The 14,241-nt window shown below is 39.3% G+C and overlaps 2 protein-coding genes and 1 non-coding gene across 3 annotated transcripts in view; 2 read left to right on the top strand and 1 right to left on the bottom strand.

Annotated features, from left to right (window-relative positions):
- The window catches only part of LOC116672412 (glycine--tRNA ligase), a 5,041-nt gene extending 2,211 nt beyond the window's left edge, over positions 1 to 2,830 (bottom strand). The window contains exons 1-6 of the mRNA XM_032504247.1: positions 2,658 to 2,830; positions 1,895 to 1,996; positions 1,660 to 1,762; positions 1,405 to 1,546; positions 1,212 to 1,300; positions 57 to 133 (exon numbers count right to left, since the gene is read on the bottom strand). Coding sequence (XP_032360138.1) covers positions 57 to 133; positions 1,212 to 1,300; positions 1,405 to 1,546; positions 1,660 to 1,762; positions 1,895 to 1,996; positions 2,658 to 2,702 — 558 coding nt within the window. The 5' untranslated portion in view covers positions 2,703 to 2,830. The remainder of the gene's footprint in view (positions 1 to 56; positions 134 to 1,211; positions 1,301 to 1,404; positions 1,547 to 1,659; positions 1,763 to 1,894; positions 1,997 to 2,657) is intronic.
- Positions 2,831 to 4,330: 1,500 nt separating this feature from the next.
- On the top strand, positions 4,331 to 13,368 carry LOC116672327 (glycine--tRNA ligase). The gene is made up of 17 exons (XM_032504110.1): positions 4,331 to 4,620; positions 4,979 to 5,080; positions 6,268 to 6,370; positions 7,291 to 7,432; positions 7,814 to 7,902; positions 8,781 to 8,857; positions 8,961 to 9,106; positions 9,207 to 9,356; positions 9,458 to 9,620; positions 10,049 to 10,213; positions 10,296 to 10,403; positions 10,520 to 10,665; positions 10,766 to 10,851; positions 11,013 to 11,122; positions 11,493 to 11,586; positions 11,807 to 11,997; positions 12,867 to 13,368. The coding sequence occupies exons 1-17, from the start codon at positions 4,372 to 4,374 to the stop codon at positions 12,990 to 12,992; spliced, it is 2,247 nt and encodes a 748-aa protein (XP_032360001.1). The 5' UTR covers positions 4,331 to 4,371; the 3' UTR covers positions 12,993 to 13,368.
- LOC116672656 (small nucleolar RNA SNORA84) lies at positions 7,601 to 7,735 on the top strand. The gene has a single exon (XR_004327621.1). It is a non-coding gene; the product is annotated as a small nucleolar RNA SNORA84 (small nucleolar RNA).
- Positions 13,369 to 14,241: the final 873 nt, after the last annotated feature.

Below are 14,241 nucleotides of genomic sequence, written 5' to 3'. Positions count from 1 at the left end.
GTGTGTGTGTGTGTGTGTGTGTGTGTGTGTTGAAGATGTGTTTGTCATACACCCACCTGAGTGATTACGTTCTCCATCTCGGTCACCTTCTCTGCAGAGCATTTCTCGTCAGACAACATTTTTTTCAAGTGACCTGTGAGGAACCAAAACACTTGATTTAGCAGCTGTTTGGAGTTCAAACAAATGTTGGCCTTGAAAGAAATGGGTCCCAAGGTAATACACGTTTTAAACTTCTCAATTTTGAATTATTATATTAGGTTGCTGTACACCAGCTTGTTTAATTTTTGCAGGGCCAGATGAACAAAGGAAATTGTTTAGTAAGTGAACAAAGTACTGCAAATATTTATCAAGATTTTGGCATTAGATTCATCTTTAGTAAATATTTTCATTTTTTGCAGGCAACAAGCTTCCTATTGCTTAATGGTGACCTTCTGGAGTCCAGGTTAGCGTTGGTTATTTTCTTTGCATTTATGTTTTCCTTTGTTTATTAAAACTGTTTTTCAAACTGTCATTAGCTACTCAGCTATACGTCTGACTTAGGATTTTGTAAATTTAACAAAGACAAAACAATGCAAGCACCTTTAACAAATGATGATGATCACTCAGCAGTCAAAGGTTGTGAAAAATGGAAGAAATAAAACTATCATACAGCTTACTTGAAAAGTGATTTCATCCCAACTTGTTTTTGTGCCTTTTTTCATTGAAAGTATAGGTCACTGAGAATATTTATTAGAATTTGAGTTTTTTAAATGTCTTTATGGCACAGACATGAATGAGATACTGTGTGAAAGCCCCACATCAGCACTTTCAACAGTTTTTTTCAGCTTGTCTCCACCACAGGATGTCTGCCTACAACTGCCCTAAGGATATACAACCCAGAAAGAACCTGTCCTTGGATGTTCAAAACATGCTCTGCAGAGAATGTTACCAAAATCTAGTGGTAGATTGATTATTTTGATATGTGTTGACCATCTGAAATTCTAATTTATGACATGCAAGTTTCAGATGAATATCATTTTCACATTCACAGCTCAGCTAGTAATGATCTGCTTAGAGAAACGTCTGACCTAAAGGTCACCCTTTTCTTCAGGGATGAAATCTAACACCTTGTTAGCAATGTAAGGAAATAATAGAAAGCTTATGGGAGGACTTGACTGGATGGAGCTCATGTGAATCCTCTGAATGATGGAATGGTGGACGGACAACATCCCCTTTGAGGAGATGATCAGCACGGTGGCACTCTCCAGTCTTGGCATCTTTCACCATGTAGTCGGCAAATTCATCCACATGCCCCGACGTCCTGAGAAGAGCACACAGGTCTAAAGGTACATGTACGCAAACATAGTACTTTCACGACAACACCAGTTGAAATAATTCTGTTTGACAAGGTTTGTTGGCACATACTTGAGGACAGGCTCAGGGGTCAGCATGGTGCAGTCGATCTCCAGGATCTGCTCCTCCTGGATCAAGTGCTGCCTCCAGGCCTGCAGGATGTTGTTCTTCAGGGCACAGCCCACAGGGCCGAGATCATACAGGCCGCTCACACCTGAGACACAAACACGGTATCAGTGATTTAATGTTTTGCGTAATCCCTTCCTGGAAGGAGAGATTCTCCCTTTAAATGCTGCTGAGTGGTTTTATTTTCTCTTTTTAGTTTACCCCCATATATGGCAAAAGCCTGATCAAAGAAGAATCTCCTCTTTAAGGTATCCTCCAGCTTCACTCTGTCCACCGTGTCATCTTTGGGCTGAAAAGCTAGCTCCTGGAAGTGAGGATTTTAAAATAATATTAATAATATTTTTACTATTTTTAAATACCAGATTCACATGCAAAGTAAAAAAATCTATAACTCAAATGGAAAGTGTAACCTAAGTGTGTCAGGAAAATACTGGACCTTTGCTTCAAGAATCTTCTTCGGGGCTTTCAGCTCTGCAACAGCTCTGCTCAGCTCCTGCTCGGTGGCGCCCTTTTCCTTCAACTGATGCACCAAGTCACCCCGCAGAAAAAGCATATCTTTTACCTAATTATCACACGAAAACTCAGAAAAACATTTATCTTGTAATTGTTTCATATTTGCATTTGTCCTTTCTGTAATAAAAACAAACTAATCTTTCATTCATGCACATGACCTGTATATAAAAGAATAATTGCTTTTATAGAAGACACCTGTACTTTTTGCTTGTTTATTAAATATATTTATAATCAATTATAAATCTTTTATAAAGTGCTATAGTCCAAAATAGGCTTACTAGCTTGAAGCACTATCCAGCTATTTTAAGTTTCATTTTAGTTTTCACGCCATGAGGCTTTAATTTCTGGTCATTGAAGGACATTCAATGTGAAACCTGTTGCAACAATGTAGCCAAACAAAGGTCACATTTTGCATTTGAAATTATTTTCATTTCAAAAATGTGTTTTTTCCGTGAAAGCCTATAGACTGGGAAAATACAGTATATGCCATGCTGCTATAAGTTAAAATTAAAATGGTGTTATTTCTGTTTGTAAAATTATAGAAAGAAATATTTTTGAAGCGTGTAACATGCTTAAAAAGAACTCTTCAATCAATCGATAGTTGTCAATGGAGTTGCTGCATTCTAGTAATTACGTAATGTCTTCTTTGTGTTTCTGCAGGTGTGTGAGCAGACAGAATATCTCACCTGCTCCCTCACAGCCTCCCGGAAAGGCGCCAGTACTTCTTCCATATTGACACGTAACTTAAAGCTCTCCTCCTGCAGCCAGCTGTGGATCCGCCCGGACTCTGGACTGTTTTCACTTTTCTCTTCAGGCTCCCTTAAGCTGCCCAGGGAAGCAAGGGGAGGTGCATATTCTGGACAGTCTTAGTGGTAAATTGTGTTGTCTGAAACAAGGGCTTTCTGTTGCATCATCCAGGAAGCTCAGACAAAAATGTTCCTTCTGCCATGTAGACTAAAGTAAGCAAATACCATCTGCCCGACCGTTCAATGGAGAGTGCACCTTTATTAACAGGTTATCATTACATGCATCCTGCATGGCCGAATTAACCCAATGAGTGTTCCCAGAGCACATATCAGTTGCTGGGATCCTTTCGACACCCTGGTTCCTCCCACTACTTGTGCACACAACAGACTACAATATGTCAGAGTTATATTATGCATAAAGACCCAGTAATTTTGATATTTAATTAACAAAATAATTTTGGTTTAAAATGCCCCAAAATTAAATAAATAGGCCTGATATACCTAGACAAATGTGCACATTTGCCCTTGCGGCCCTGAGGCAGTTGCCCACTTTGCCTAATCGTCAGCCCGGTCTTGGCTTTACGTCAGAATTTCTACTTTTGGTCAGTGGGCTATCCTGCAGCACAGCGTCTCGTTCAAGTGCCAAGGGCTTCTTGTAGGACTTCACAGTGACGATGACCCATCTGGCGCCACCTAGCGGTCAAAACCGATCATCAACATTAAAAGGCTGCTGCTCTGCAATCTCAAACCTAAAATGGATCCTTCTCAGAGAATAGGTGGAGTAAAGGTCACTTTCTGTTGACATTAAATAGCACTCAAGGTTTATCCCAAATTTAATAAAGGTTCCATTAAACATATTAATTAAATTAAATTCCTATAAATTCCTGTGAAAAGTGTTTGTTGCAAATGTACTTCAAATTAAAAGACACTTAATTGCAACTATAGTTACCATATATACACACACAATGCGATACATCATGTTTTTAAATGCATATATATATACAGTTTATGCAGTTACATATCTATACATGTAAACACGTGATTGTAAAAAGTAGCACATTGAAATAAAGTAAACATTTTAATTTGACTGATTCTGAAAAATCTCACACGTTATTCAACAAATCAAACGGATAACAGGTAAGCATTAGGTTTAAATTGGCTACTTTGTTTTTATTATGGAGTACTTTTGTTATGCAAAGGATTTGTCTTGTTAATCTTGCAGCATGGGTTGATGGATTTCTCTAAAATACATTACAATAACATTGTTACAGAAAGTAATACGACAAAACCAACAGTATAGTTCAGTTTCCTGTAATTTATAATCTATAAACTCAAACCTCTAAACGCATTTCCACCAACAATAAACGACAACAAATGAAAAGTTAGGAATAATAAAATTAAAAACTGAGTCCCAGTGAAAATGATGAAATAAAGTAAAATGTTTAGGAGATACAAAGTAATGGGCTACTAAATCAGAATTAAAATAATCTACAATTTTATTTTATTTTGTTTCGTGTGTGAATGTGTTTGACGAATCTGCTGATATGTCGTCAGGTGGCTGTGCCGGTCGTAGTGAAAGTGCTTGACCGGAGCGGAAGCTGTGTTTACCCATTTCCAGAGATTTCATCATTCTCTTCTTGCATTACGGCGGTCCATGCTTCGTAGCGCAGCATCAGCACTGCTGAGGACCAGCACTGAGATTTCCGCCTTCTGTCCGGTGTCTACGGTCCGGTTTGTTAGGCAGTCGCTCCGCTACCCTCCCAAAAACCGGCCGTTTTCAACGTCGGTCTGCTTGTGTAAAAAGAAAAAGAAAAGCCTGTGGCTGCAGCTGGCGGAAGGACAAACCATGGCTGGCAACATTGAAGAAATTCTCGCTCCTTTGAGGCTTGCAGTCAAAGAACAGGTATCCCTTGTTATCTCATACTATCTATTGCTGTGGACTAAGTCGGTCTGTTCAGGATTATATTTATTTTTATTGCCTCTGACTGGGTCACAGTCAGCATGCTAACCGACTAACCTGACCGGCTGCTTACGAAGCTGTCAATGAAAGAGGACAGCCATTGCTAGCTAACCGCTAACGCTAACTGGCAGTCATGTCTGCGCCCTTTGCCACGTTTCAATGCTCCGCTGTTGCAGACATTTGTGAGCAGGGTGGGGTTAAAAGAAATTGCGAACTTAATGCTACTAAAAAGCTTGAAGAGTAGTTGTAGCCGGCTCAGGGTTTTCTGGATGCGAGTCTCAAGCCCACCACTCTGTTTTAGGGGGACCTTGTGCGCCAAATGAAGCAGGATGGAGCTCCTGATGTGGATGTCACTAAAGCTGTGGCCGAACTTAAAGCAAGGAAGAGAACTCTGGAGGCCAAGGTGAGTGCACTTTAACTGTGGATTTGAATCCAATTAATTGAATCTGATTGGTGAATAAGAAACCTCAAGCCTACATTATTTGGCAAGCCTCAGATAATTAGTTGTTTTTTAAAATAAATTAAATACAAAAAACATGAGAAATAGGCTTGTGGATGCCTATTCACCATCCTACTTGTCAGCCCCTTTAATAGCCAGGCTGTGATGCAAATATTGATGCACTTTCATTAAGTGTGTGTTTTGCCAACACCTTTGTTCCATTGTGTCAACCCACCATGTTGAAAAGCAGGCTGGGAAATGGATGCAGGCGTTTGACATCATGGTGCATTTGATTAAAGGATGTATTCAATCTGATATCAAACGTGGAAATTATTTTAAAAAAAAGGAACTTATGCCCAAATGTTCACTTACAACTAGTGCTCAGAATTTTTAAGCACATCTCACAGTCTTCAGAGACTTAGAGAGGGTTACGATCACAGCCTGCGTAAGAGTGAGACCATTTTGTGTCAAGTTACCATATTCTAAACATAAGTCACGTAATGATACCTGAGCCAGTTCTGTTTGCTAAATGAAAACTACGAGATGCGGTTGAAAGCACCAACAGCAGTGTTGTATAAGATTGTTCTTAAAAGATCAAAACTGCATTTCAATGCTCAGATATTCTTCAATTGATCCTGGTCCTCAAACTTAACTCTATCTTAAACTCATTTTGTAACCTGACAGTATTATGACCTGTGTGAGCCTGTCCTCAAGTAGATGCTCAGAGCTTTTTGTTTTTTGTGGATACAAATGGGTTTTTGTCATCAAAATATCTGTAGAAATTTAACCAAAAGTCCTTATCGGTGATATATCATGTGTTCTGTGGGTGATGATTGTTTATGTATATCTATTGATGATAATGTTAGAAACTGCTGCCTGGTGGCTCCTACAGCCATCTTCAAAGTGCTGAACTGTGGTTTTTTTGTAAACAGGTGCATGTTGATTCTGCAATTTCATGCCCGGACGCTGCCACTTTGGAAGCCTTCTATAGCCCGGTTGCAGATACATTGTCTGGAACCCGTTGAAAAATTTGTGACACATTTGTTAAAATGTCAAATATTTTGTTTCCTTGTTTTTTCCTAGGACATTGTGGGCACATCTGCTGGTTACAGGGTGTCAAGAACGGTAACAAATGTAATTCTCATTTACAGGAACTGTCATTACAACCCAAAGATGACATTGTTGACAGAACCAAGATGGAGGACACCCTCAAGAGGCGATTCTTTTACGACCAGGCCTTTGCCATCTATGGAGGTAAGACTTGGAAAGTCTCAAGTTAAAGCTATTGTTGAGAACGTAAAAGTTTCGGTTGGCACGTACAGTGGTGCTCAAAAGTTTACATACACATGCTTAAGTTGACTAAAAAGAGGAATAAAAAAATCATGTTTTGGAAATTTATTTTAACACCTAAATTAAAAAATGAGGTAAAATCCAACCTTTAAGGACACCAATTTTCTTTGTGAATGAATAACGTATTGTAAATAAATAAATGTTCTTATTTAAAATACAGGGGTCATAAGTATACATACCCCTATGTTGAATTCCCATAGAGGCAGGCAGATTTTTATTATTAAAGGCCAGTTATTTCCTGGATTCAGGATATTATGCATCCTGATAAAGTTCCTTGGCCTTAGAATTAAAATAGCCCCACATCCTCACATACTCTTACCCATGCTTAGAGATAGGCATGGGATACTTTCTATAAAATCATCTCTCAATGCAAATCAAACCAGGTATTAGTCTAACTGAAATAAAACCATGCCTATCTTAAGCATGGTGAAGGTATGGGATGATGTGGGGTTATTTTAATTCTAAAGGCCAAGGGAACTTTATCAGGATGCATAATATCCTGAATCCAGGAAATAACTGGCCTTTAATAATAAAAATCTGCCTGCCTCTATGGGAATTAACATAGGGGTATGTATACTTATGCCCCTGTATTTAAATAAGAACATTTATTTATTTACAATACGTTATTCATTCACAAAGAAAATTGGTGTCCTTAAAGGTTGGATTTTACCTCATTTTTTAATTTAGGTATTAAAATAAATGTCAAAACATATTTTTTTTCATTCCTCTTTTTAGTCAACTTAAGCATGTGTATGTAAACTTTTGAGCACCACTGTAAATCACCATACACATAGTTGTTGTTACCATGCAGTAATGCTCCTCAGGTGTGAGCGGCCTGTATGATTTCGGCCCTGTGGGCTGTGCCCTGAAGAACAACATCCTGCAGGCCTGGAGGCAGCACTTCATCCAGGAGGAGCAGATCCTGGAGATTGACTGCACCATGCTGACCCCTGAGCCTGTCCTCAAGTACGTGTTCTTTTAATGCTCTTGTTTGCGGATTCAAATGTGTTTGATGTGTAAGAATTGAACTAAAAGTCCTTACTGTCATAGAATGTCTTCTATGGGTGTTTAAACAGTATTTTGTTATCGCTTATGTACATTTAATTTATAATGTTAGAATCTGCCGAACAAAGTGCCTTGTGGTTCCTGTAGTCAGATACAAAGTTCTGAACTGTGGGGTTTTGTAAAGAGGCGCAATATTGATTCTGCGATTTTATGCATGGAGCTGCCACTATAGCAGTCTTCCATAGCCCGGTTGCAGATACATTGATTGATTGGAATGAAACATTAGTAAGTTTTCTTTTAACACGTTTCAAGTCAGGTGTTTTTGTTTGTCCTGTTATTTAGGACTTCAGGACATGTGGACAAATTTGCTGACTACATGGTGAAAGATGTCAAGAATGGCGAATGCTTCAGGGCTGACCACCTCCTCAAAGGTAAGCCTTTTGTAAATCTCCCTGTGTGTCTGAGTATATTTAGAGACTTGGCTTCCACTATAGTGCAAACTAAAGATTAGTCATCCTAAAAACAACCCCAGCAGAGGTCTTTGTAAATATTCATGTGTATTATTCATGGGATTCTGCAGCGGGTGGGATGGAAGCGGTCCAAACTTGTGTTGTCAGTGGCTGCTGCTGGATGGCCAAGCTCTGAGTATCAGTGTTGTGCCTGAGGGAGAATGGAAGTGGCTGGACCAGCAGAAATCACACAGGGCTTTCACACAGGGCTTTCACAGCATATTTTTTATACTATAGTGATCCGGAAAGGGAAATTACACATTTTTCACTCTGTTGGAGAACATGTCGGTTGCTGCAAGAGTCTAATTGGTTCAGATGACATAATGAAACATGAAAATATTATATAATGAGAATTTGTTGAGTCATGTTGTGTATTATCTGAGATATGTCAAGTAGAGCCCGACCGATACAAACATTTGGTTATTTAAAAATCCGATATGATATCTATCGGCCAAGTTTTATTTTATTTTATTTTTTTTATAAATAATCCAGAAATGTGTTATAAAACAGACTTCTCTAACATTAGTTATTTGTAGCTATTTATAAGTTCTCACTAAAATAATATGATAATAATTTGTTTTATTGTCACAACATAACAGAAGAACATCAAAATAAATTAAGGGTCTGAAATGCCTAATATCACCCACTGATATATCGGTCGGGCTCTAATGTCATCTGATTTGACAACTGAATTCGTTTTTAGCTAATTTTCACACTGTAGGTCAAATAAAATCATGAAGTCTGTTCAGTATTATCACACATTTCTGAAAGCATTGTTTTCATGTTTCTGTGTCCTACAGCCCACCTCCAGAAGCTGATGTCTGATAAGAAGTGTACAGCAGAGAAGAAGGCGGAGATGGAGGAAGTCACCACTCAGGTCCGTGTGTGACCTGAGACAAAATTCTCTTTTGAGGGATTATGTGGAAAATCTTTTTCCGGCAGCGTGTTTAATGATTTACTGTCTCGACTATAATTTAAAGATGGACAACTACACCCAGCAAGAGTTAACCGATCTCTTTGTGAAGTACAACGTCAAGTCACCCACCACAGGAAATGACCTCACACCTCCCATCTCCTTTAACCTGATGTTCCAGACGTCCATTGGACCAGGGGGGAACATGCCGGGGTAAAAAAAACAACCAAAAAATCATTAATACTGTGGAGAATTTTTCCTTGATGTCTCGTTTTTATCATTGTTGAGTGATTGATTTAATCTAAACTTGCAGTTATCTGAGGCCTGAAACTGCTCAGGGAATCTTTCTCAACTTCAAGCGTCTGTTGGAGTTTAACCAGGGAAAACTGCCCTTTGCTGCTGCTCAAATAGGAAACTCCTTCAGGAACGAGATCTCTCCTCGCTCTGGACTCATTCGTGTTAGGTGAGAGATCCACCGTGTTGCCTCATTGTTCTCAAAATTATTTAGTCTGTGCTTGTAGAGATGTGACACATGACATTAAAATTGCTCCACATTTTACGCAGAGAGTTCACCATGGCTGAGATTGAGCACTTTGTGGACCCAAATGAGAAGGTCCACCCCAAATTCTCAAGTGTAGCGGACCTGGACATCACGTTATACTCCTCCAAAGCTCAGACTAGTGGCCAGTCTGCACATATCATGAGGCTGGGGGAAGCTGTGGAGCAGGTGGGAATCCCTTTATAAAAATACTATTATAATGTTTTAGAGAGGAGTCTGTGTATTCAGCAGATATTTACACATAAAACTCAGTAACATAAGGTCAGAAAGTTGCTTCTTAGCTGTTGTGCTTTTGGAACTAGAAAATTGCTTCAATTAAGATTTTTAAATACTGAAATTCCAGATGAAATATGATCTTGTATAATATTGATACATATTGCTCAGCTGTAGTTTTATAACACTGAATATAACCCTGTAATAAATATGATCTCCAAAAGGGGCTTTAGGCAAATAAAAGTTTTGACTAAAACGATTATAACGCAAGATCCATTTATTAGCCATTTAGTGGACCTTGAGTTAAGTTTTTTTCTTTTTTTTTCTTTTGTCAACCACTGTTTCAAAGGACAAGAATGAACTTTCACATGTCTCATTTAAAGGGAGTGATCAATAACTCCGTCCTGGGATATTTCATTGGGAGGATCTACCTCTACCTTACTAAAGTTGGTATCGCCAAAGACAAGCTGCGTTTCCGACAGCACATGGACAACGAGATGGCTCACTACGCCTGTGACTGCTGGGACGCCGAGGCCAAAACTTCCTACGTACGTTCCATTGCGGTGTTTTCTTATGGTTCATTAGGGAGTCTGCGTACATTTGCTCAAAGTAAATGTATGTCTGTTGCAGGGCTGGATCGAAATCGTGGGATGTGCTGACCGGTCTTGCTTTGATCTGCAATGTCATGCGCGAGCTACAAAGGTCCCTTTGGTTGCTGAAAAGCCCCTAAAAGAACCCATATCCTTAAACTGTTGCAGCTTTTAAGACTGCAAAAGAAAAGCCTTGTACCATCAAACAACAAAGAACATTTTAAGCACTCAGATGCCTTGTTATTCTCCTTAACTTCTCCACACAAAGTTGTAAATGTTGTCCAGTTTGAGCCCAACAAAGGAGCCATTGGGAAGGCTTATAAGAAGGATGCTAAGATAGCCATGGAGTATCTGTCCGTGTGTGACGAGTGCTTCATTACAGAAAAGGAGCAGCTGCTCAATGAGTCTGGGTGAGTGCTATTCTCCGCAGTCATGCAGTATGTATGGGTCCCTGATAAAATGTGGTTTGTCATTTGCAGCACACTCGGTGTGTTATTTTTTTCTCCACAGAGAATTCACCATCGAGTCAGAAGGCAAGTCCTTCAAACTCACAAAAGACATGGTCAGTGTGAAGCGATTCCAGAAGACACTGCATGGTGAGATTTATTTATTTTTCTGTTAAGCTTTATATGTATTTTTTGTGTTTTGTCTTTGCCCATATTGAAAACATATCCTTTTGTATGAAAGTTTTTTGTTGGCATCCTTGGAGCGACAGTTTCTCTAACACACATCTTCTGTCTGTCTTGGATGTCCACAGTGGAAGAAGTTGTTCCCAATGTGATCGAGCCCTCTTTTGGCATCGGTAGGATCATGTACACCATCTTTGAGCACACGTTCCACGTAAGAGAAGGTGATGACCAAAGAACGGTAAGTCGGTAGTCGGGATCAACAACATGGACGATGTTACCTATGAAATAATACATTATTTCTGTTTCTTTATGCCATCTAGTGTTGTCGAATGTGTTGTCCTGCGTTCTTACTGTTAATTTACATCCTTACTATCCATTCCTACCTTGCAATATGTAAGAGCTGATCAATGACAGATTTTGATTTAAACAGTTTTCTCAAGCAAGTTGGCAGATTAGACATTAGCGACTTAACACTTAATACATGTCACATAGCAGCAGCTGCCTTATGGTAAAAGCCTTACCTTTTTTTTAATTTCATGATTGATTATGTAATTGATTTTCATTTAAGAGCTTGTTTTCTTCATTGCCACAACTTCTGTTTCCTCCAGTACTTCAGCTTCCCTGCTACTGTAGCTCCATACAAATGTTCCGTCCTGCCTTTGAGTCAAAACCAGGAATTCATGCCCTTCGTGAAGGAATTATGTAAGTGACATAATCATAACATGCATGTTCTTTTTCTGTCTGTGAGGAGGGATGTACTGTTGCTACTGTCTTGGTTAACCTCTCTCTCTCTCTCTCTCTCTCTCTCTCTCTCTCTCTCTCTCTCTCTCTCTCTCTCTCTCTCTCTCTCTCTCCTCTCTCTCTCTCTCTCTCTCTCTCTCTCTCTCTCTCTCTCTCTCCCTTTTTTTTTTTCCCCTGTTAGCTGAGGCAATGACCAAAAACGGTGTGTCTTACAAAGTGGACGACTCTGCAGGATCCATTGGCAGGCGCTACGCCAGGACGGACGAGATTGGGGTGGCGTTTGGCATAACCATTGACTTTGATACAGTGAACAAGACGCCTCACACAGCCACGCTGAGAGACCGCGACTCAATGAGGCAGATTAGGGCAGAGGTACAGCACAAATTCCCTTGTTTAGGTTCACCTGATACTTTCTGCATTAGATACTCTCTATATTCTCTACTCTTTATATTTATTTTTGAGATATGCTTTACTATGGACTGTCACTTTTGCATGTGTACAGGGCGCAATGCATTAAGTGGGATGAAATGATTAAACCGGGAAACAGTTTGATGCTTTAGTCACTCTGCAGCTTAAGCCGGTAAAATCTTTCCCGATGGATACTGATAAACACAATCCTCACTCAGCTGTGGGGTTAATGAACGTGTTGCTTCTCTGTAAATGCATAATATGGACCATGTGATATTGGACCATGTCCATGTCACACCATGTCTACACATGACGCATTTCAGCTGTGTTTTTCGGCAGTCCGTTTCTTGTACATCTGATGGCACAGACTTAATCTTAAATCAATACAGCTGTCTACACAGGACACAAAACTGCTCACATTTCACTCCACCGGAAGCATATTGTTAGGTTTCAGATTTTTCCCATTTTATGTGGGACTACAGTGATTGTGTATTGGGTTCTAAATAATAACAAACCGCATTATTGTGGCTGCTGGCGGGACTTCTTTCACTACTCATTATGTGTACTGTGCAGTGACTCTTTTCTACTATACAATGTAGCTGTGTTTGTTGCCCCAGGTGTGGACCTTCTTTGTGTATTTATTACCTCTTCTTACATAATAATTCAGCTTGTTAGTACATTTCCCATCTTGACTGTAATTTTGTTGAAAATGAGAAGCATTCCCTTTTAAGGAGCTTGGCACTGCTTCAAGAGTTCATTAAACACAGCAGTATTTTAGATGTACTTATACACAATTTAACACAATCAAGTAAAGTATTTTTTTCTCTCTCTAGGTCAGCGAGTTGCCTGTGATTATTCGGGATTTGGCCAACGGCGGATTGACCTGGGCAGAAGTGGAGAGCAAGTACCCCATCTTTGAAGGACAGGAGACCAGCAAGAAGGACACAGTTGAAGAGTAAAGCTCACTCATCTGCCAGTTGTTACATAAAAATCCACAGACTTGTTGCATATGCATCAACAGGAAGAATATTGCAACTGTATTGTGATAAGCTATAGTGGTGCACCGAGCCCTCTTTGTGTTCTGCGCCACTATCACTAAAATGTCATGTATTTATCATATATAACAGTTGTGGAAAGCTTGCACAGGACTGTTGTTTCCCAGATGAGCAACATTTCAGCCATGTATGACCATGTCAATGTGTTTTAAAAGGGAGAAAATGTAATCAGGTTGTTGTCAGTGGAAGGAGGCTTCCACCATTCCATTTTTAAGGCAGATTGGATTGAGATATTTACCAATTTCAATAAAAACAAACCAGCACTCACTGGATACCGGCATACAACTGTAATGGTTTCTATCAAGTTCAAGCTTCACAGACTCTGTCTTGAAGACACTTATGTCTAGTTGTCCACATCACCGTGATCATTACTATGTTGAAAGTGTGAAGTCACAAACAGCTCAGGTGAAAGATGGAAATAAAAAGAGATAGGATTTGGGGCTTTCAAAAATGAAAGATTGTTAATTTTGGGCATGAACTGTATTTTAAACCACTAATTAAAAGGCAAACTGGAGTTGAGGCTTAAACTGTTAATTTGACTAAGGTTTGGGAAATGTATGCAGTTTTATCTTATAACTTGGCATAAATGTCCAGATGTTTTTTTTTATTTATTTTTTTTAAATCTGTTAGCATCCAAACTCATTGAGACCATTGAATAGTGCAAAAATTGCAATACAATGGACCTTGCTTTTGTGTGTGTGTGTGTGTGTGTGTGCGTGCATAACACTTTATCAGTTGTTTACCTCCTTCATGCACCTTGCAAGCAGGTCAAGTGCCAAAAACAACCTTTACTTCTGCCCTTCAGTGTTTCAAATAATACATACCTACTAATATGCTGTAATTGACCTGAAGTTTAAATTTCTTTTTAAAAGCAGCACCTGCTCAGAAAACTATAGTAGCCATTCTGTAGTTCATCTTCTTCCAAACATTCCTATATTAAGTGGTTTCTCTAACACATAAAGGATGAGCTGCATTGTGTTCAGTCCTTCTTTGTTCCTCCAGAGTCTTGTGATGGTGGAATTAAGGAGAACACAAGAGAGCAGGAAAGCAGATTTAATACTAACCTCACATAAACCCTCAGATATTGTGAATCCTTAATAATAATCTATCCTGTGATATCTGCTCCAGCTGACTCCTCCACCAGAATTGCCTC

The sequence above is a fragment of the Etheostoma spectabile genome, chromosome 22 (assembly GCF_008692095.1).
Source record: "Etheostoma spectabile isolate EspeVRDwgs_2016 chromosome 22, UIUC_Espe_1.0, whole genome shotgun sequence".
NCBI lineage: Eukaryota > Metazoa > Chordata > Actinopteri > Perciformes > Percidae > Etheostoma > Etheostoma spectabile.
The sequence above is the reverse complement of the archived record's forward strand: the minus strand, read 5'-3'. Positions and strand labels throughout refer to the sequence as shown.